At 33.8% G+C, this 22,639-nt stretch overlaps 2 protein-coding genes and 2 long non-coding RNA genes across 4 annotated transcripts; 2 read left to right on the plus strand and 2 right to left on the minus strand.

Annotated features, from left to right (window-relative positions):
- Positions 1–4,450: 4,450 nt before the first annotated feature.
- LOC130499524 (uncharacterized) lies at positions 4,451–5,764 on the plus strand. Its single transcript, XR_008938381.1, has 3 exons — positions 4,451–4,605; positions 4,819–4,884; positions 5,390–5,764. It is a non-coding gene; the product is annotated as an uncharacterized LOC130499524 (long non-coding RNA).
- Positions 5,765–6,750: 986 nt separating this feature from the next.
- Positions 6,751–8,334, minus strand: LOC130500153 (uncharacterized). Its single transcript, XM_056994894.1, has 4 exons — positions 7,874–8,334; positions 7,681–7,800; positions 7,108–7,605; positions 6,751–7,041 (listed from the first exon to the last, which is right to left on the minus strand). Exons 1-4 carry the CDS (start codon positions 7,958–7,960, stop codon positions 6,751–6,753), a joined length of 996 nt encoding a protein of 331 aa, XP_056850874.1. The 5' UTR covers positions 7,961–8,334.
- A 10,887-nt stretch (positions 8,335–19,221) lies between these two features.
- Positions 19,222–20,010, minus strand: LOC108846238 (uncharacterized). The gene is made up of 2 exons (XR_001948620.2): positions 19,675–20,010; positions 19,222–19,544 (listed from the first exon to the last, which is right to left on the minus strand). It is a non-coding gene; the product is annotated as an uncharacterized LOC108846238 (long non-coding RNA).
- A 624-nt stretch (positions 20,011–20,634) lies between these two features.
- On the plus strand, positions 20,635–21,463 carry LOC108846237 (thionin). The gene is made up of 3 exons (XM_018619461.2): positions 20,635–20,878; positions 20,984–21,061; positions 21,151–21,463. The coding sequence occupies exons 1-3, from the start codon at positions 20,650–20,652 to the stop codon at positions 21,246–21,248; spliced, it is 405 nt and encodes a 134-aa protein (XP_018474963.1). The 5' UTR covers positions 20,635–20,649; the 3' UTR covers positions 21,249–21,463.
- Positions 21,464–22,639: the final 1,176 nt, after the last annotated feature.

Consider the following 22,639-nt stretch of genomic DNA (forward strand, 5'->3'; position numbering starts at 1 on the left):
TTTAATTTTAGAAAATACAGAAAGATTTGCTCCCAAAAAAAAAAAAATACAGAAAGATAAATAAAAATGATTAAGACAAAGGAAAGAAGAAGGTTCTGAAATTAAGGAGTGCACACACACCTAATCAAAGATTATCTCAAAGTTTGACGATTTTCCTCGTCCACATCTCATGATCCTCACGTGGTTGTTTGTTTTTATTTTATTTGTACTCTCTTTAATCTATTCGATTAGAAGACTATTGGCAAAAACTTCACAACCAACTTCTTGTCAAACGAACTGTTATTATTCAAAAATAAAAATTACAAAGATATCACTGATGGTCTAGTGGTTTCAACTATATTTTGGGATGGATCAGTCACTATAAAAAAAAATTATCCACAAAAATTTTTGATTGACCATAATACTGTTTTTTCTCCTCATTTTCTCATATCTTTTTTCCCGAAACGTCATCGCTTATTTACAGTCATGACGGCGCATACCGGCTATCTCATTTTATTGTCGGCTCTATCTCTTTTCTTTTTCAATATGAGTGGCATCGTGAGATAGAGTTTGGCTTCGAAGAATGCTCCGCTGCAGAAGTGCTTCATCTTATGGTGGTCTCTTCCTTTTTTGGACCGTCAACGAAGAGGACGGACAGTTAGTGGTAAACTGCAGTCAGCTTTTTTGGTTGATCTTCGAGATCAATTTTCTCTTTAGATCTCGTATAGATTCTTTCTATCCGCGTGTGGGAGAGACGACGAGGCTTCTCTGGGTCATTGGCGGTTCGCTGCTTTGGATCCAAGGAGTCATCGAGCACGAAATGGTGATTCTCGGTTTTCGTTTCAATCGAGCATGGGTTTCTCTCTTCTACTGTGGTGTGTGCTGGTGGATCATATTACCACGGCGACGAGTTGTGGGTTTGAGCACGCAGGTGGGTTGGTGCTCGACCTCAGTGGCCGGCTCGTGAAAGTTTTGTTAGCCGGTTAAACAGTGGTCGTCTATGCTGCTTCAGTGTCTGCGCGTGTGGACTTCTCACCTTTGGTTCTCCTATTGGCGGTGGCTCGTTCGTGATGTTGGAGTCAAGGGTTTTGCTCGGGTTTGTGCCCTTGTTCTTATTCATGTATTTGCCGTGGCAAGTGATAGCTCTAACATCACCAATTTAAGTTCGTCGGTTCTCGACGGCTTTGGATGTGTGGCGGTTCTCGTGTCTTTGATCGCCACATCTAGTGTTCAGTCTTCGTTCACATCCCAGCACCACATCAGTTTGCTTAAACCTTTTGTGGGGGTGTGCAAAGCAATTGTGTGCAGGATGGGCTTAGGTTAGGAGTACAGTGGTTTTGCGTCGTGTTTTGCTTGGTTGGGCATCTTGTACAGGCCATATCCTGATCTAATAAATGCTCGTTTTGGATATGCGGGTATGGTTAGCTGCTATTGTTGTTGTTTGTTTGTGTGGGAATGTGCTTTGATGCTCTCAGTGAATTTTGTTTAGGTGGGCGTCTGTATTATTAAAATAGAAGTATATTTATAAATTACCTCTTATAATTTTAATTTAAAGTGCTTTGATACTCTCGGTGAGTTTTGCTCAGGTGGGCGTCTATATTATTAAAATAGAAGTATATTTATAAATTACCTCTTAAAATTTTAATTTATTTTCATCCCAATACCACTGAAATAATATTTAATCATAACTTTAAGTATTAATTGTCTTTTTATAATTTAATACACAATTACATAAAATGAATTATCAACGAATTCATGATAATTCCTAAACTTAAATAATATTCCAGAACTCAAAATCTATTTACTTAAGATCTTCCTAATTGGTAATTCTCAAACATATATATATATATATATATATATATATACATATATATAGACTTTTCTCTCTTCTTATGACATGTGGAATAGAGATCTGTTGACATATGTTTTATTGTCATTCTTTTTACATTTTAAGTCATCTTTTTTTAGATTGCTATAATTTGATTTACCACTTTATAATTATTCACTATCTAATAATTCTTACACTGAACATCATCATTTGAAGTTCGATAATTTTTTTTATTAATCACAAAAATGCATAATTAATAAAGAAATAATGAAAACAATATAAATATATTCCAAATATTTAATTTGTTCACAACTAAAATGATATAAGTTTTCACTATTTTATATTATTTATTTACAAATTGTATATTTATTTTTATATTAATCAAACTAAGAAGAATAAACTATAGCAAACCGAAAACCGAAAATATTTTCCAAATTTCTACCGAAATATTAATCAGTTCGGTAGGATCTCGTTACTGCTCCGAGACTTTGCTATACGACAAGATCATGCTAATGTTTTGCACTGTGACAACTTATCATCCGTGTATCTAAGTGCCAACCCTGCCTTACACAAGCGGTCAAAGCATTTTTATATTGATTTCCATTACATCAGAGAGCAAGTGGATTTGGGACTGATTGAAACACAACACGTCCCTTTAAAGAAGCAACTGGTAGACATCTTCACCAAATCACTTTCAAAAAGAACCTTTTGCGAGTTAAGATCTAACTTGGTGTGTGTTTTCACCCCACTCCATGTTTGAAGGGGAATGTGAGCAACATAGGCCCAACTCCATCATACCACAAGACCAAACCCACTTTAAAACAAGACAAGCCAAAGCAGAGTCTTCCTCCAACAGTCTCTGTACCTGTAAGGACAAAGCTAAAGTGTTAACCATGCCTACCGTTACACAACAGATTTGATACCTTCTTAGCTATGTATTCAGTGAATCATCATAACATCTATCAAGAACTCTAGATCCTTCTTATCTCTCTATATAAATCTTTGTAAACGAACATTGTAATTATCCAAGAAAATTTGAATTAAAGAAAATTTGTAATCTTTGTAAACGAACTCTGTATTGTTTGTAAAAACTAAAACTCTTGGTATAAAATTTAACACTTTACCAAAACAAATTTTGAATTAAAGTAAACAGTTTTCCATCTTTCTCTAAGATTCACACTTTTCCTTTGACTCTTACAAATATAGTGCATTTATTTGTTTGATATATTACTATAAATCTGTCACTTTAGATTTAGTATCATATTTTACATATAGATCAACAGTGGTTCATGTTAGTAAAAAAATCTAAAAAAGTAAATATTACTAGAAGTTAGTAATGCAAGAGAGGAGTTTCGAACCCTCAACATGTTATGTGTACAGCAGCAACACAACCGCTATGCTACTAAGACTTGTCTATCTAAATGTGGTAAAATACATATTATTTGGTGGCTGGAAGCAATGACCTCTTTCGCTTCTGTCAAGGGCCGGCTCACAGTAATAACTATTGAAAATACCACTCCATATATTAAAAACCTTTTAGAAAAACAGTTACGATTCAACCAAAAAAGAATAACAGTTACGATATTTTAATTTTGAGATATCACGTCACTAGACTACCAACCAACAAAACTACTGTTAATTAAATGCCAGGTATATAACATCCTATAACCTAACAAATGATGCGAACTAGAAAAATAAAATTGGTAAGCCGACAAATTAAGAAATTAGGTGTATGAAACGAGTTTAAAAAAATTATGTCTAAATGTTAAAACAATAAAAATAAAAGTAAATTAGATTTTACTGTAGTCACCTGTTGAGCACTTATAAAAAAACTCGATTACGCGATTATGAGATCTATCCCAAATCAAAACAAAACATATTACTAAAAGTTAACCACATAAGCCCAATCATTCTATTTTTTTATTTTCTTCATATAGTTTTCTTTCCTGAAATTTGTTGTTTGTTTGGCCTTTTGGTCATGGGGTAGTTTTCTTACACATAGGCCATAGCAAGTAAATGAAGACGACGTTCAATTTATTGGATTATCAGCGGGCCCAAGAAAATACTTAAACCACGTAGGACCAAAATTTGGTTTATTAATAGTTTGGTCAAGCAGAAAAGTAATGTTAATTAGGGAGCAATGTGAAGTACATGAGTTCATGAAAGGATTCGATCCTTATAAATCTAATTTTAGATTGATACAGTTTTTTACTACTGAAATTGCAAAATTGCTATAATTTTCACCAATTAAAACCGGTTTCTGTCATAAAAACCGGCATATTGGTTATGAAGGGTAGTGACCGGTTTATGTGGCGGCTGGATAGGCTTGATGGCTGCTGTGTGACTCGAGTTCATTGTCAGGATTTTGGAACTGAAAACGAAAGACTGTGATGAGAGTGACGGTATAGCGTTGGATTACTGCCACGTGTTGTCATCCACATCTTTAGTAATTGCTTTTGGATTTGGGGCATGGTCATTAGGCCCTTTTATATAATATCAATTGCTTTAAGGCCGCAATTTTTTATGCTTTCAGACTGTTAGGCCCATTTAACTTAGGTGTTCTATTTTTCTTCCTTTTAGCCTTATGGGTCACTGATTTTGCTGATTTGTGATTGATTGAAGTGTATTTTCCGGATTTGAATCTATCGACAAACTCATTAGTTTAAAAGTGATCGATTGAAGTGTAATTGGTTAGTCAATTGTATTGTATAGGAAGCAATCAAGTTGGCTTCGTTGATCATCCTGTATAGTTTCTGGTTTCATATTTTCTTATTGGAAGATGCTTTTTGCGTTTCCAGGTTGTTCACATTCGGAGATGAGAGTTGTTGTTATTGTTATTCTCTAATGATGTTATTGTTGACATTCAGATTTCTCGTTTCATTATATAAGCTCATTTGACTAGTTTATCAAGAAACACTTGTGGACTTTCAAGCTTTTCTTATTTGTGGTTGGAAGAGTATCTTTGACTTTGTATTCTTCATAGTGCTAATAGACTTTCTTTATGTTGACAGGTATCAAATGCTGCGTGCACCACATCACCAGCCTTTGTATGTTTGTGGAACACTTGTAGCAGCAACGTGAGTTCTTTTTCACTTGAGAAATTGTTATTAAAATTTCAGTTATAGCACCAACCTCTGCGTGTATATGTGGAACATTTTAGCAGATTGTTTGATTCCTTTTGCTAATTAAGAAACGAAATGGACTAGGTGATCATGAAATGACATGATCATGCATCCACCAAAGGAGCAAGTCTCATTTGTTGTTCTTGATCTGTAACAGGTTGCCTTTCTGTTTAGCAAAGTTCTCAATAGATAACTTCTTGTGGTTCCTTTAGCTTTGTGTTTTTGTTGATGAGTCTGTGAGGAATAGATTTTGCATATTTCTTGTCTTTGATTAGTGTTGATGTGAAGGTTGATGTGTTGTTAATAGCTAAGGTGTATACCTTTTCACACATGTACTGTTTTAGACTGACAAGAATTGGCAATGGATGATAGTGATGAAACCATGTCTTTGAATGTTGTATTTCTTCTAAGAGATTCTAAGATTTGAGTTTCAGCTCAAATGGTTGATTTTGTTTTTCAGGTTAAAACAATGGGCATGCATAACAAGAGAAGTGAACGATTAAGTGGCTCAAATGGAATCGGGAACAAGACATTTTACATTCTGTTAAATTAAAATATTTTAATGAGTTATATTATATAATTTGTTAATCTTTGATTAGCATTTCTTGATATTAAATTTTAGAAAGTCAATGGTGATAGTAAATATTTTTTAAAATATGTGTAATAAATAATAATAGCATTGTTAATGGACCAACTTATTAAAACCATTAACTCATTAAATTGGTTGGGTTATGGTTTAACCCAATCCATTTAGTTAATGGGTTGGATTAACTCATAATCCATAAACATAAACTGCTCAATCTATTTGGGTATATCCATTTGGGTATGGATTGATTTGGGTTGGTCTACCCATTTTAACACCTCTAGGTACAAGAGATTCGAGGCAGAACTTTATGGCGTGGCTACCGGATAAAATGATTGATTTCTGGTACCCACTCAGTTTTCTTTGGAACCAACTCTTCTTAAGCTGACCTTGCTCTCATGAAGTCTGGTCAGCTAGTTCAGTAATAATCATGGCATTCCCTCCACTGCTTGACTTGGAATTTTCCTGTAAAACAAAAAGACTACTCAACTATATATATGGCACACAAATATCTCTGAGATTTGGCATGGGAGGAACGATAGGATCCACACTAATTCAAGAAAAAGTGCAGGACAAAAGATTCAGACGACTGACACCACCACTACAAGAAAACACGCTGATACTGAGGGACATTTTCCTCGGTATTTCGTCGGAATACGCGTATTCCGACGAAATACCGAGGAAAATGTCCCTCGAAAAAATCTCCTCGAAATTTCATTTTCCCTCGAAATGTCCTCGAAAATTTGTGACGGAATTTCGAGGAAACACAATTCCGAAGAAATTTCGAGGACTGTACTTCGTCGAAGAGGTCCTCGGTATATATTGAGGAACATTTTCCTCGGTATATACCGAGGATTATACCGAGGGAAAACACCTACGAAAGTTTTCGAAGAAACAGTTTCGTCGGAAAATTTCGAGGGAAGCTTTCCTCGAAAATTTCGAGGACCATTGTTCCTCGAAATATTTCGAGGGACAGTTTCCTCGAAAATTTTCGAGGGCTGCTTTCCTCAAAAATTTTCGAGGAAGCTATCCCTCGGAATGTTCCGAGGAAACATCCCTCGGTATATACCGAGGACAGCTGTTCCTCGGAATATATTGAAAATTATTTTTTTTTAAAAAAATTTTTAAAATTTAAATTCGAAAATATAAAATTAAAATTTAAATTGAAAACATATTATTTAAAATTCAAAGTCATACAAAACAAAAGAAAACATTTAGAGTTTTTAAAAAAAATTGAACTATGGGGTTTGGAAGTCCGAGTCTGGCATGGTCGGGAAGTCCACGTTGGCGTTCGGGTTCATGCTCCTCATCATCGCCATCATTTGCTCGTTCAGCTTCCTCTGTGCCTCCCAGCCCGCCTCTTGACTCGCCACCATGGACTCCAGCGCAGATATGCGAGCATCCTTGTCCCTCATCTGACTCAGAAGGACTTCTTGATCAACATAGGACGATGGTGGTGCAGAAGCAGACGGAACCGAGGGAGACCGACGAGCCAAACCGAACAAACGGCCCTTCTTCTTTGGAACCGACTGAAAAAGAAAGTGTCAAATTTAAATAATATAAAAAATGGATTGAACTTTAAAAAATGAACTTACCGCTTCAACGATTTGGTTGATCCGAACCCGAGGCAAGTCGGTCGATCCCGTCGAATCGTCATCCTCGGTTTGAAGCTGAGACACTTCCTGTTCCATCTGACTGTCGATGAGGGTGACCACATCCCTCACAACATCATCATCAATCTCGCCGGTCTTCTTGTTGGTATACGCCGTCTTTATTAGGTGGAGATGATCAACCGGCTCCCCCTCATTTTCTTCCGCCTTGAAAAAAACATAAATTAAACAAACATTAGTAATTAAAAGAAATGCACAAAAAAATATTAGAATCTTAAATAGTATAATAAAAACCGACAAGCTTACCAAGCGATCCCCCAGAATGGCTAAAGATTGAGCACCCAAGTTATGGACGTACATGCCCTTCCCCTTACGGTCGCTCTTGCGGTTGGTGGAGTTGGTGGAAGAAGTTGCTCTCACTTCGTTCTTACTCCAATGCACACCCAACTCCCGCCAGACCGTCGGGTCCATCCCCTTTGGAACCTTTAAAAAAAATTGTTAAATAAATAAAAAAATATTTTAAAAAATTAAAAAATTGTTTCATAAATAAAAACGAACCTTGTTTATTTCCCACTTCTTCTTCCACGAGTGCATCTGCTTCCCATAGTTGTCCATAACTTTATGGACGAAGTGGTAATAGATAAACAACGTATCATCGGCATTCCAGTTGAATTGTTGCTGAAAATAAAACACAATTAGTAGAAAATTAATATTAAAGATTAAAAAAATAAGTAAAAAATAGAATACTTACCGCAAACTGTTGAAACCACATATGCTGCTTCTCGAGAGGGAAGTCGGTGAAAGTCGGATGTCCATTCTCGAGGGACGAGTACATCATACTGTTGATCCATCCGCTGATCCCGTTCCCGGATCGGTCGAACCTAATAAAAAGAATTAATTATTTAAAATGAATCAAATTTTAATGAAAAAAAAATAGGTTTAATTACCATGTCTGACCCCGTCCGCGTGGATACTGAGTGAGATATGGAAGATGGTCACGACCCGGCTGTCGAACAAACTCCGCAACTCTCAGAAGTGCCGGATGAGCAGGAGCAGGAGCAGGAGTGGGTGCCACACCGGGAGCGGGAGGAGAATGAGAGGGAAATGGAGAGGGAGATGTCTGGTAGGAGCTGTAGGGCGATGCGGAACCCGAAATGGAGCCGCTCCCCGAACCACCACGACCACGACGCTGTCGAGAGCGGGTCTGTTCCTCTTGAGACCTTTATATAAATAAATTTTATTTAATATATACAATTATTTATTTAATTTGTTAATATATTAAAATTGTTTAATAATAACAAAAAAAAGTTTAAATATATAAAAAATAGTTTAAATATTTTAATAAATTATTAAATGATTACAAAAAAAGTTTTAATATTTAAAAATTGTTTAATAATTACAAAAAAGTTTTAATATATTAAAAATGGTTTAATAATTACAAAAAAAAGTTTTAATATATTAAAAATAGTTTAATAATTACAAAAATAGTTTTAATATATTAAAAATAGTTTAATAAATAAAAAATAGTTTTAATATATAAAAATAGTTTTAAAAATCAAAAAAACGTTTTAAAAATCAAAAAAACGTTTTAAAAATGAAAAAAACGTTTTAAAAAATCAAAAACGTTTTAAAAAATCAAAAAAACGTTTTTTAAAAATCAAAAAAACGTTTTAAAAAATCAAAAAAAACGTTTTGAAAAATCAAAAAACGTTTTTAAAAATCAAAAAACGTTTTTAAAAATCAAAAAAAAAAATATACCAACAATCCAAACAACAATTCAATCATGCAAATCCTAAACTATCCATTCAATCCTAGAATTTTCTATCTAACAACCTAAATTTCGAGATCTATGAAGAGAGGAAGAGAAGAGATGAATTACTTACATGGGAAGAGAGGAGAGGAAGAGAGGAGAGGAAGGAGGCCGAGAGGAAGAGAGGAGAGAGGAGAGGAGATCCGTGGAGGAAGAGAGAAGAGAGGAGAGGAGAAGGAGAGGAGGCGCGAGGAAGAGAAGAGGGAGAGGAGAAGGAGAGGAGCGGCGGAGAGGAAGAGAGAGAGGTCGATGGAGAGAAATGGGGAAAGAAAAGAATGAAAACCTAATTTATGAGGGGTCCGACGGACAGGGTCCGTCGAAATTTCCTCACAATTTTTAACAAGGGTCCGTCGAAATTTCCTCGAAATTCTCTTATTGGCGGCTAGGGTTGCCTGGTTAATGAAAAACAGTCCGAGGAAAACTTTCCTCGAAATTTCCTCACAATATTGTGAGGAAATTTCGAGGAAAGAGGGTTTGGGGTTTTGAAAACATCGATTTTTTTCCCCTATGTCATTTCTTATATTCATACAAGTGTAATTCATAATAATGAGGTTTCTTTGGTATAGATGATCATAAACAATGAAATAACACAATTACAAAATTATTGTAAGTATTTCCTTTAACGTTTATTAAAATGTATAAGTGTTTATCTTATCGCTGCATACATCTATTACCTGATAAGATAAACCAACCCCAGCTACGAGTTTTTGAACCTCGTAGTATGAACCTGGAGCTACATTATCCTCAGGTAGAATACCTTTACAAAATTAGCTATCGCATCCACACAGTCTTCAGTCAAGTTATAATCTGTTTTAATGCCCTTCAGTCTCATAGCAGATGATAAAGCTGAATGACCATCTCTCAACCTTCGTACAATGGTTGCTTTCCAGCATCCAACATTTCATAAAATCTCCTAGCTTCTGCATTGGGTAAATCTTCCCCTCTAAAATGATCATTTATCATCTGCTCAGTACCTACACCATAATCTACATCCGCCCTAATTGGTTCTTCTAAATAACCGCCGGCTGAGGTTCGCTAGTACTACCAAGTTCATAATCAGTTTCCCATGATGATACCAAATTTTGTAACTTCGTATAAACCCACTCAATAATAGATGAGTCCAAACATCCCACTCTTTAATACTTTTCTATTTTTACAATTAGAGCAAGGACATCTTAACTTACCTGTTTCTGCTTCCGGTTGTTTGCGAGCTACCCTCATGAACTCGATTATACCTTGATTGTATTCTTCCGTAAGCAATCTCGTGTCCGGATCCAAATGAGGTCGATCCATCCAAGAACGAAAATAATTTGAAGAAGACATGTTTTTTTGGAATCAAATTCGTGAGACTAGGAGAGAAGAAGAAAAGAAATGGAGTGAATGAAGAGGAAGAGGGGTGGCTGTATTTATATAGATGAAATCCTCCCGGCATACTGAGGAAATTTCGAGGGAAACAGACATTTCCTCGAAATTTCCTCGAAATTGTTTAAATCCCCCAACGGCTCTCCCAACGGCTCTCTAACGGCTACAAGATGTCGTCGAAATATTAGAAATATCCGTCGATTTTTTCCGACGACCCTGGTTTCCTCGGTATTCCCTCGAAAAATACCGAGGAAGACCATCTTCCTCGAAATTCCTCAAAAAATAGTGAGGAAATTTCGAGGAACCCCATTTCTTGGTTTCCTCGGTATTTCCTCGATATTTTTGTCAGAAATTTCCGAGGAACTCATTTTCCCTCGGTATTTCCCTCAGAATCTGCGTGTTTTCTTGTAGTGATGGATTTGATTATTATTAAAAAAAATTGGTATTTAAGTATTACAAGTTGAATTTTGATCTATATACTTATGCTAAAATATATATAAGTGTTTTTATATCTGACCCAGATTTGCGATTGAATCGATAAACCTAGTGATTTATATATAATCAGATAAATTTTAATTAAAAAATCCACTAACAAAAATCTGATAAACCCGATAAAAATCTAAAAAACCTTATCATTAACCTCTGTTCTAAAACGCGACCGCAGAGACCATATAATCGGCGGTTAAACGTGAATCTGTAAGCTACCGTGGCGCTTTTAACCCAATTCGCCCAAAAACTCGAATTCTTCACAAAAAGTTTGATTTTTCTAAAATTTAAGCTTAAGATCATAAAGTATCGTTGTGAATCTATCATAACTAAGCATAAACATCAGAAAATCCGTGAAAAGGTGGAAGAATCGTGAAAAAAAGTTGAAAATGCAGAAATTAAGGTTCTTGTACGACATATAAAAGGAAGAAGATAATGGCATTTTGGTAATTTGTATTCATTAAAGAAAAATTAGAAAAAAAACAAAACACTCGTCGAACCCGCATCCTCTGCATAAAACAAAGGCACTCGAACCAATAGACTAACGTAACTTCTTGGTATGACAACACATTTACTAATATATACGATAAGCACATAACATTAAGGGAAAATTTAGATAAATACATCTATATGAGATTTTATTTTGAAAACTACACTTTTATTTATTTTTTTTTTTGAAAACTATACTTCTATTTATGTAAAATTACTAAATTATCCTATATGAACAAATATAATTATCCTAAATATTTTTCGATGTAAATATACTCCTAAATCGGTGTAATATCTTATTATACTATTTTTACATATATTTGGATAAAAAAAAACCTTTTTACTTCTTCTTTTTCCGTATCATCTCTTTCCTCTCTATCCTTCTTTTAGGTCTCCATTTACGTGTATCATCATCATCTTCTTCATCTAGTTCTCCATTTTTGTATTGTTTATATATGTTTGTGTTCTTTTTTCACCAATATTTTTGGTGTAATTTAATTTTGTATATTCTCGCCATCCAACATCGTCTCTTTAATTTGTCCAGCCAACATCTAGAACCGCAGTAGTTTCATCACATGATTTCTTATCATATTAAGATTGTTATTACATCTATTGAAAGAAAGACCTGAATAAACTTTCTATAGCTTTTTGATTTTCTTTTGATTCAGAAGACATCAAAAGCAATATTCTTTACAGTACCGACGATCCATATATGTGTCACATGAGTGATGGATCTTCTAAGCAACTTTCCAAAGCATGTTTAGAATGCTCAACGCACTGAATTTAGACCCTGGAAATTAGACTAGTTTGCTCAGACATCATATACTTAAACACCAACTGAACGTCAACCGCGAACAATAAGTTGGGATACATTTCCTTTGAAATTGAAAGAATGAAGTAAATAAGCATATAAATCCAAGAAACTTTGCACACAGTTCTAAAATCCACATACATTGATGTTGCTCTGGTAGAATTTTGTTTTCTCCGACTATTATATAGATCTACGAGGATACATGAAATCAGGAAAATTGTATTTTCATAAATATAAACAATAATAATAGTAATTTTGAATTTGTATTTTAGTTGTTAGAGTACGTATCTTTTTGTTCAAATTTGGATAAAAATGTCTTATCACATTTCAAAAAGTGTAGTTTTCAAAACTTAAAAATATAAGTATATTTTTCAAATTTTAAATTAAAAATGAGATATTTCTCAAATTGTCCCTAAAATTAATCCCGATTAATCTCCGCTTAATCTTCAATTTTTTCACAACTCGCTAGGTTCGGGTTACCGCACAGATAGCGCGTAGCGAGTTTCCAAACAGGGTCATTAACATGTGACTTAATCCTGATTGATCCATTAAAAATCCAAAGAAAACTGATAATTTTTTAAAAATCATTTTATATACTTTTAAATTGTAAATCAAGAAATGAAAATATATTGGATTTCTAACTTTTTGTACTTTATTGAATTTTTTTACTATTCGAAAAATAAACAAAATGATATTTTAAATAAACAAAATTTGTTTATAGGACAACATTGGTTTGTTTTTGTTACTTATAAGACTTAGTTTCTCTTTTCTATTCACTTATTACCTTTTCTTGTGTGTTTAAGGTGCATGAATTTCAGTACTAGAAGAAACAAGGAAGCGTCCAGCACCCTAGAGTCCCAGCTCTCTCTGGCACGAAGACCAAGACGGCCGCAATTACAGGATGAGCTCCTCCTCCGGTTTCTTCTCCGGTGGTCGCTAGGGTCCGTTTCTCTCCTCTTCTTCCGTGCCGTTCCTAATCTTTCTCCAATGGTCCTATCCCCACCTTCTCTTCCAACAACGATGACTCAACGCTTGCAGTTCAAACCAGGGCTTTCTCTTTGGCGAACCTCCATTCTCAGAGACCTCAACCCTCGTCCACCTCCGGAACCTCCAGATCCACCATATCGAACCCCTCCTCCACAATCCAAAAGCCCCTCCACTGCTGCTCCACCGCTTCTCACCCACCTCGAGCTTGCGGTTAAAGTTCTGGAGATCTCTCTCCTCCAACGTCACGGACCTACGCATCATGAGACAGAGCAACCGTCATCTCCACAGTTTGTTGAGCTTCACCAACCAGATCTACGCCTCTCTCACCCCTGTGGATGTATGCTCTCTTTGAGGGTCTCCGTCCCTCACCGGAAAGGTGTATGTCCGATACGAGCCCCTCCGCCAGCTATAGGAGCTCGAAAATCAGATTATCGACTAGGACGTTACTTGCCAAACTCAGCCATAAGGGCCTTGTTTGTTGTTCTGCTAGATATTGGGGTGGACGCGAGTCTATTGATTATGCTAGTTGGTCTCAAGCCTCCCTCTCTCCAGTACACAGCATTGCGAAGTCTTGAGGACTGGACTTTTGATGTTGATACATTGGTAGTGAAATGGTTTGTGGTTACAGCTTTGCTCAATCATTATAGCTCGAATGCTTTCCACCATCTAGTTTCAGATTACCGGGTTCATCTAGCCCAAAGTTTACTTTCAGTGGCAGTTTACGGGGTTCACCTAGCCCAAAACCGATCTCAATCACAAGGAAAAGCCATGGAAGCAAACAAAGTACTTTCTCTCCACCAAGATCGGGTCAGACAAGCTCTAAGGAGCCATCGCGACATCAGTTTCATATCATGTATGACCGGCGCGGCCTGGAACAAAGACACATTGACACCAGATTTGGGATGGGGCTTCTCGGGTCCAAGTTTAGAGACTCCAATCCATGGATCTACAGTCAAAAGCTTCATCAGCTTACCTCTTATTGCAGAGGCCATCACGAGTCGATCTTGTATGGCGCTAACCTTGGAGTTCTTCACACTCAAGGTTCTCTCCGATAATTCAACGCTCATCCGAGCTATCTCCGGCAACTTCCAGTCTAAAGAAATCATCGGAATTGTCTTCGACATCAGTTCGATCTCCTCTGGTTTTGCATCAATCGGTTTCTCTTATCTCTTCGGATCAAAGAACACGATTGCTGATACCCTAGCCAAAAAAGGCTTTTCATCTTTTTCTCTTCTATGTAATGTACTACTGAGTTTGAGCCATGGTTTTAGGCTCATTCTCCTCTTTTTTATTATCAATGAAATTCTGTGACAAAAAAAAAGAAGAAACAAGGAAGCAAAGCACTTAAATCTTTTCCAACCAGGAGATGTCTGAGTTGGAACGTACGAAACTGCGCATACCAGAAACCAGTGTTCAGCAATACCCCTCAAGCTTCGATCGACACTACTCCAAAACTAGTATACTCTTCGATCGAGCAATACCCGGCGTGAAAACATGGATCCGATTGTGCTAGTTGCTGATGCACAAGGAGTCATACGAGACCAAGAGGGTTTTGCGTGTAATGAGGCTGGGCAGAGGCTTGATGATGCTGGGGATGCTGAAGTTGTTCATGAGAAATGTTTAGGAATACCTTCTAACCATTTTACAAATGCTTGCTAAAATTGTAAATACTATAAAGGTCAACACAAGAGAATCATAAAGTAAACTACAAATAAGGCCATGAATAAAATCACAAACCTACTAAAGAGAGAGCAATGTAAAAGATCAAGACATCGTGAATGAGCTCATAGTGTTAACTGATCACAGGAAAGCAACAAATAGGAAACAATTCATTTTCTAACCACAACTCTCACCTATTTTAACCCTAGATTTCATCAACAGAATTTACTAATTTATCATAATCTGAAAAGTTAATCTGATTTCAAATTTATCTATACTAATGACTAATTCACCATACAGCTCAGTTTAAGATACTATGATCTAACAAATGCTAACCTTAATTGTATTGTGTTCTTAACAAAAAAAAAGGTTAGAACTTTAGAGTAATAAGCTATTGAACAAAACAACACATAAAGGTTTAGGAATGGTATCATATCAACTAATCTAACCGTATGACACAATCAGGCTCAATAAAAATATCTGAATCTGGGAAAAATAAAGCATTGATCAGAGAAGAAATAGGAACAACAAAAATTGCTTACCCAAAAGTAAGGTCATGAACTAGTCTTCTTCCGTAAAGCAAATTTATATGTCAATGTAGCTTCATGTAATTCTTTCTTTTTGGCTCCTATGTGATTTATATGTTTGATTCAAACAATAAAACAAGCTTATATTTATGATCCAAACAAAAACAGCCCGAAATCATTGATTTAAAAACCCTAAGTAAAACTGAGATTTTTCTTCATAAAACATTGACAATAACGACTGAAACATACTGACTCACAGCTCGTTTCATCAAATGTGAGAACGGAATTTCATTCGTCACCAGAGATGACTTCAATAGCTAGTCGCCGGAGATGACTTCAAGTTTTTTTTATCTTAAAAATGTTTCATCATTACTTTAACAATAAATATTTGTATATTGATGTTTTAATTATAACTAGATTTTGACCCGCCGGAAATAAAATAAAGTTTGTTTTGTATGTTTTTTTTAAATTGCATTTCTAAGCGTATGCTTTTTTGTTATTATATATATATTTTTGTATCAGATATGTGTGTTTTGGGCAAATCTTTATTTTTATTTCTAATTTTACTTGTGTATTTTTTTCTCAAAATGATTAGTCTTCTTATTTTGAACATTGAAATGAAATTATTATTGGACGAAAGCTTACAAAGAAATAAAAAAATTCCTAAAGAAAAAATAGTAGTTCAAAAAAAGAGAGCATTATGAACATCTTCAAAAGTTGGATACAAAACTCCATTAACAGTTCGTAAATCTGTGTAGTTGGTCAAGTTTTTGTTACGGTTTAAAAGAATGTATCACGATTTTTTTAAATTGGATATTAAATTTAATTTTTGATATTTATTTTTTCTTTCTGTTTATATTTGTATTTTTAATCATATTTGTGTATAAGTAATCAGCCCGTTTCTTTGTAACATTTTCTGTAATTTGTTTTGTTATATATATATTTTTCCACGTAAATTTAACTGCATATTTGTATTTTTCCATGTAATCATATTTGTAAAAATTTAATTTATCTTAGAGTAATTTAACTGCATATTAGTGATTTGACATAAATATTTTGTAATTTAATCGTAAACAAAAAAAAGTATATGTTATTTTTTTAAGTATAGCGAATTTTAAAAATTATTCTCATTGTAATTAAATAGATGAGGCTATATGTTTTTCATTAAATTTTCATGATTTTGATATCATATACAATTATAATAATGTTATTATGTCACAATAATATTTGATGCAATTAAGAATAACTTTTGATGCAATTAAGAAATAACTTTTGAAAATTTGCTCTCATTGTAAATGGAAAGGTCCACTTGAATTTTTAAAAACCAATTATATTTCTTTTAAAAGCTCGTGACATATCAAGGCCCATATCCAAATTTAAAAACTCGTGACATATCGAGCAGTTATATAAAGTCGTGCATAAGCAGTTACATATAGCATTTGTATTTTTTTTTTAGACCTAACCCATATCAACTGGTAATGTTGAAGAATTAATAGAATAAATTTATATATATATATATTATTTAAAAAAAAATCGTAGGTCTGGTGGTGACAACACAACGAGGCAACGCCTTTCCACACCACGAGTTAGAAATGGTACAGCGAGCACTTCCCGTGCTTCGGCATCTTCCCAGGAGCAAAATTATGTTCCAGTGGTTCCTGCTCCAGTTGATCCACTTGAGCCAGGTATCATGGATTTTTCTCAATCAAACCGACACACTACATGGTTAGTTTTTGTTGTTTATTTTGTTTTGTTTCATTGTATTTTATAACTTATTCTTTGTTTTTTGTAGGTTCAACAAGTCGAACAACGGTATTAGCAAGAGCACTTAAAGGATGATTTACTCCATGCTCAACTATGGATATCCAGCCTATAGCAAGTTCCCAGACCCCTCCCCGAACGAAAATTGTGATTCCATCAATTGCGGTATTTCTTTTATTTTCTTAAAAAGTTTTTTGGGTTAATTTTTTTTTTCTATCATGTTTTTATTAATTGTGTGTTTTTCTTTTTTCACCAAGAATTTAATTGGGAATCTGATCATACGGAAACAGTCCGTATAGCCTTCTACGAAAAGGCCATGAACACTTATGAGAAGTAGATTTATGAGTGGAAGCAGTTGTGGCATAGGGGAAAGATACCAAAATCAATTAACCAGACGATTTGGTTCGAATTGCAGGAGCATTGGTCTAAGCATAAGTCTAAAAATATGTCAGCCATAGAGTTGGTGGCTGACATATGGACCGTCAAAGCAACCTTGGCTGGAAAGGTCCTTTTGTCCAAACTTGGGTGCATGCAGATATCTTATCTGGAAGATTAACTCGTAAGTTATATAGTTTACTTTTTTGGTTTATTTATTTATTTATTTATTAATCTTCTTTTAAGATTGAAACAAATGAAATAAATCTCGTCGATTATCTCAATAATGCAAGGGACGTACATGCGTACACCACCAACTAGAAATTGGCGAAATTCAATAACCTGTTATGAAGGATTTCATACAGTTGGTGGGAACCCAGCTGGAACAAATCCGTGCTTCCTAGATCATCTCTTCGACTTCCAAGTTCCAACAATAAACAAAATGGTGGAAGAGATCAAGTTTTAGATTTTTAACTTAAGGGAAGTTCTCCAAATAGACTATTTTTAAATTTTGGTCAAAAAAAGAGATCCTAAGATAAAAAATGACTAAAATGTTTCATTTAATAGGAGAAAAAATTCGTATACCGTAGATATATAAATACAAAAAAATTAAAAAATAAATAAAATAATTTTTTTATAGTTTCAGATTATATTTTTTCAAATTCGAATTTTTTATAGTTTTTTTTCTTTTTTTTACTTTCAAATTTTGTTTTTGAAATTCGAAAATACTTTTGAAACTATTTTAAAAAATTTCATTTTAAAAAATTTCATATTTCTTTTTTATTTTATATAATTTTAAATCTCAATCCTAAATCCACACTCCTTAACCCTAATCTCAAAGATTTAGATTAGTTAACTAAAGTGTATAAGTGAATATTTACCTCTTTTATGAAATATTTTGGGTATTTTGATTTTTAGAATCTATATTTGCGACAACAAAATTTTTTATTGCTATCGTATAGGATATATCTCTTAATTTAATTAATATTTTAGTTGAGTTATTTAACCTTTTTCACGCTGCTACAAAAAAATAAAGGTCATTTGTTTGGGTTGGGTAGCCGAACCTCCTCTTGTCCTTCTTCTTCACAATCGCCATATGCCGATCATGTGTTATCGAACAGTTAAAGAACAAGAATGAGCGGATTGAAGCTTTGGAGACACAAAACTACAATTCTTGATGAAATGGTGGAAAAGAAATCTAAAGGGGCGGATCAAAGAGTTGTTGAGGCGGTAAGTCAGAGGATGAACCAGGAGATGTGGATAAGATGAAGCGGTTGTTTCTTGCTGAGTGTTAGTTTTTCTTTTAATTTAAAAACTTTTAAATGTTTTTATCATTTTGTAAAACATTATTATATATTTTTGTATTTATATAATATATGTTTTCAATTTTAGGTTTTAATATATATTAATTAATATTTTAAAATTATCTGTGATAGTTAATAAATTAATTAAATAAATAAATTTAAAGCAGTTCTTACAAAACAAATTGACTGATATGTTCCAAAGAATTGAGTCAACGAAATTTTCCTACAGATTTAATTTCATCGGAAAGTTTTGGCACCGAACATTCTGATGATTTCTGTGTTGTTGGAAGTAATTTCTGATGACATACCTTCCGTATTTTATATATTTGTATTAGTTATAAATGATGTAAATAAATTTTGCATCATTTAAATAAATGATTCTGAAAGTGGTGATGCAAATAATAAAAGATGATACTAACATTTACATCAGTCTTTTTAAGCGAGGTAGATATTCATCAATTAAAATAAATGATTTAAATATTTATATATTTATAATACTAAAACGAAATCAATTTCAAAATTCAAATAATTTAAATAATTTTATTATTTATATTACATCTGACGATGAAAGAGAAAACACAAAATTTGAAGAGAAACTCAAAACAAAGCAAGAACAACAAGTAATAAGATGAACCCAGAGATAAAAGAATTATAAAAAAAGCTAAATAGAATTAGCCATGAGAAAATCTTCAAGATTCTTCTTCATTTTCTTCTCGTTCTCTATGTCTCTCTTTTCATCATCAATCTTCAACAAAACTGTTTCCTTCAACCTTGATTTCCTGACACTTCTACTTTTCCTTTTAGATTTCAGTCTCCATCGTCTCTTCTTATATTTCCAGACGTTTTTGATCCTAAAGAAAATATCATTTTACCATAAACATAAAGACTTAAAAATTTGTGATATTCAGAAAAAAATGAAAACAAGAAGAGGAAGAAGCAATACTTTTAAAAAACATCTGGTCAGATTTATCTGATGCATACCTTAATAATCATTGAAATTCTGCATACGAAGAAACAGAATTCATCATCATGACTTATAAAAATTGTTTGATTTGAGAGAGAGAGAGAGGAACCCATAAATGTTAATCACGAAAGCAAAGAAGATGATGTGTTTGTGGTGAACGGTTAGGGATACAATTATATCACAGCTATAAAGAAAAAATTAAAGCCATAAAAATCGTAACCACTTCTCGTAATCTCTAGTGTTTTAAATTTCTACTGAAAATGCAGTAACATAAATTAGCATCAGTTTCAATCGATGTAAATTTTGTATCATGCCTAATAAGTGATGTTAACCAAAAATAATAAATGCATCAATTACTTAGCTGATATAAATGGATATAATTATATCAGTTTGTTTAAAATGATACAAATTCAAAGAAATCATATCAATTTTATGAAACTGATGTTAAATTAATTAATAACAGCATCAATTATTATAGCTGATTTAGAATTATAATTATTTGTTTCATTTAAGAATAAGTAATGTAAAATAGTATCTCTTATTTTTGGGATGTAAATTAAGTGATACAATTCACTCTTTTTTTTGTAGTGTATATGTCTGTTGGAATCTATTGAAAAATCGTCAGAATCGATCTTGTGCCTATACGGAGTCGCGAACCTAAACACACGAGAGACAATACTGTGAGAGAGAGTTAGATAGATCGGAGAGTACAGAGAGAGATCATACGAGCTAGATACTTCTACAGAAAGAAACAAAAAACACGTTCTTTGGACCACTGCCTCATCTGTTCTGTTCAGTTACATGGGTACACGCATTCTTTCCTGTCAAATTTTTTAGGGTAGGTAGAGCATGCATGTGATAAAGGCGTGAAAGGATGCTTATTGTGGTAACTATAGAGCAACTAGTATTTAAAGGAGCCTTGTTTTATCACCATTTCACCATTACAAGTTTAAGTGCTCTCTCTACGTACCAAATAAGTAATCAGTCTAAAGATGGAAGGCAGAAATGTGATTTTAAGTGTGCTCATAATGAGTCTTGTCATGGCGCAGAATCAAGTCGAAGGAAAGAGTTGTTGCCCGGGCACCACTGCCAGAAACGCATATAATATATGCCGTCTTACTGGATCCTCTAGGAAAACTTGTGCAAAAATCAGTGGATGCAAAATCGTTTCTGGGACAACATGTCCCCAGGGATATCTACATGAAATTATCGAAAACTCTGGTAATTTAATTTTTTTTTTTTGTGGTGGTTTTATTAAGTTATATCTTTTTCAAGCTGGATCAAGACTTTGATGCAAGTTGCATGAATTTTTATGTTTGTCTCAAGGTGATGCTGTCAATGAATACTGCAAGTTGGGGTGTGCATCCTCTGTGTGTGGTGGCTTAACCACTCTCCAGGACTCCGGTAGAGAAAAAGCTCATTATTATCACAGTTGTTAAATTGTTAGAATAAGAGAATTATCCATTAATACTGTTATTGTTTCGGTGAATTAGATGCAAGTGAAATTGTGAATGGAGCGGTTGCACAATGCACCGACACATGTGCTTATTTCTGCACCAAGGGCTCAGCTAAAGCAGTTGAAACTGCCTAACAAGCATATCCACGATCTATGTGTTGTTGTTCTCCGTGTTTTTAATAATTGACGTGTATGTGACAAAATGCTAGACTCTTATACAATTTCCTGGTAGTCTATCTGACGTAGAAGGTCATCATCGATCCCTAGATTGTCTATCCCTTCTACTTGCTATATCTAAATAAAGAATAATGTTTCCTTCTCGAATATTATCAAAATAATCTCTTGTTTTACCTCGTGACAACAACAAATGCCAACGTAGCAACACCGTTAGGACTTACAAAATCTCAAATTATGCATAAAGGAAATTCTAAGCATATAATATCTTGTATGAACCATTCAGGATGCCATTCATACGTAATGGAGAACAGTTCGTTCAAGTGATGGCTTAGATTTAAAAGTAATAATATACTGTTACGCATATTATGTAATGTCTATTATAGAATATCATAAAGAAAATAGCTTTAACCATCTTTATAAAAAATGCAAAAAATCATCTTCAAATTCGAAGTATTTTTGTTCTTCTATATAAATGATTTCATTGTCAACAGAATAACACACACCAATTCATTCAGTTATTTTCTTTACTTACAACAATTATTAGTGTGAAACTCTACCTACAGAGTAAAACCCTAATGGTCAAGAAAAACAAAACATTGTTTTTTTTTCTTTGTAAACGTTGTATACAGCCAGTCTCCGTCTTGGTCATCATCATACCTTTAATCTTTAATTTTTTCTCAGCTACAGTTTTTGTTGAACGTATTCATATTTATTGTTAAATCAATCGCACAATTTGAACATCGCTTTATAGTTGTTGATACTTGATCATTTGCTTCAAACAAGGTGGATATTTCTTTCTATTCCATTCACACTGCACATGTTTTATTACTATATAATCTCGTTGTTGATTTGTTAATCGATAGAACTGCGTGTTCGGAACTTCTAAAAGTCTTAAATTTATCGTTGGATTAGTTTTTGTTCTTTATATGATTTTCTTAAGATAATGAGTTGTTATATTTTTAGTGCTCATCCTTTTTAAAAGAAACTTTTGGGTTCATCGACCGATAGAATTTCGTTATTTCATATTTAATATCTTTTTTAAAAAGATACAAAATATTGGCAAGTTATATTATACTCGAAATTAAAATATAGAAATAAATAAAAACTAAAAGTAATTGCAAACAAAAACATGTTTTAAAAAAATATATATTTTTCATATCTTCAGCAAAACTTTAAACCCTAAATCTTAAACCCTAAACTCTTGGATAAACCTTAAATATTTGGGTAAACTCTAAACCCTTGAATAAATCTTAAATCCTAGAGTTTGTGATTTATCCAAAGGTTTAGGATTTACCCAATGGTTTAGGGTTTAATATTAAAGGTTTAAGGTTGTAAGTATATGGACGAAG

This window comes from Raphanus sativus, chromosome 9 (genome assembly GCF_000801105.2).
Source record: "Raphanus sativus cultivar WK10039 chromosome 9, ASM80110v3, whole genome shotgun sequence".
In the NCBI taxonomy this organism is placed as follows: Eukaryota; Viridiplantae; Streptophyta; class Magnoliopsida; order Brassicales; family Brassicaceae; genus Raphanus; species Raphanus sativus.

What these genes read in the sequence shown, in the direction of transcription:
- LOC130500153 (XM_056994894.1), bottom strand. Translation starts at nt 7,960, where the DNA reads ATGATGTACTCGTCCCTCGAGAATGGACATCCGACTTTCACCGACTTC. An exon ending in AGAAGTGGGAAATAAACAAG is followed by an intron (nt 7,606 to 7,680) that starts GTTCGTTTTTAT and finishes TTTTTTTTAAAG; the next exon opens with GTTCCAAAGGGGATGGACCC. An exon ending in TCAACCAAATCGTTGAAGCG is followed by an intron (nt 7,042 to 7,107) that starts GTAAGTTCATTT and finishes TTTCTTTTTCAG; the next exon opens with TCGGTTCCAAAGAAGAAGGG.
- LOC108846237 (XM_018619461.2), top strand. Translation starts at nt 20,650, where the DNA reads ATGGAAGGCAGAAATGTGATTTTAAGTGTGCTCATAATGAGTCTTGTC. An exon ending in TGAAATTATCGAAAACTCTG is followed by an intron (nt 20,879 to 20,983) that starts GTAATTTAATTT and finishes GTTTGTCTCAAG; the next exon opens with GTGATGCTGTCAATGAATAC. An exon ending in AACCACTCTCCAGGACTCCG is followed by an intron (nt 21,062 to 21,150) that starts GTAGAGAAAAAG and finishes TCGGTGAATTAG; the next exon opens with ATGCAAGTGAAATTGTGAAT.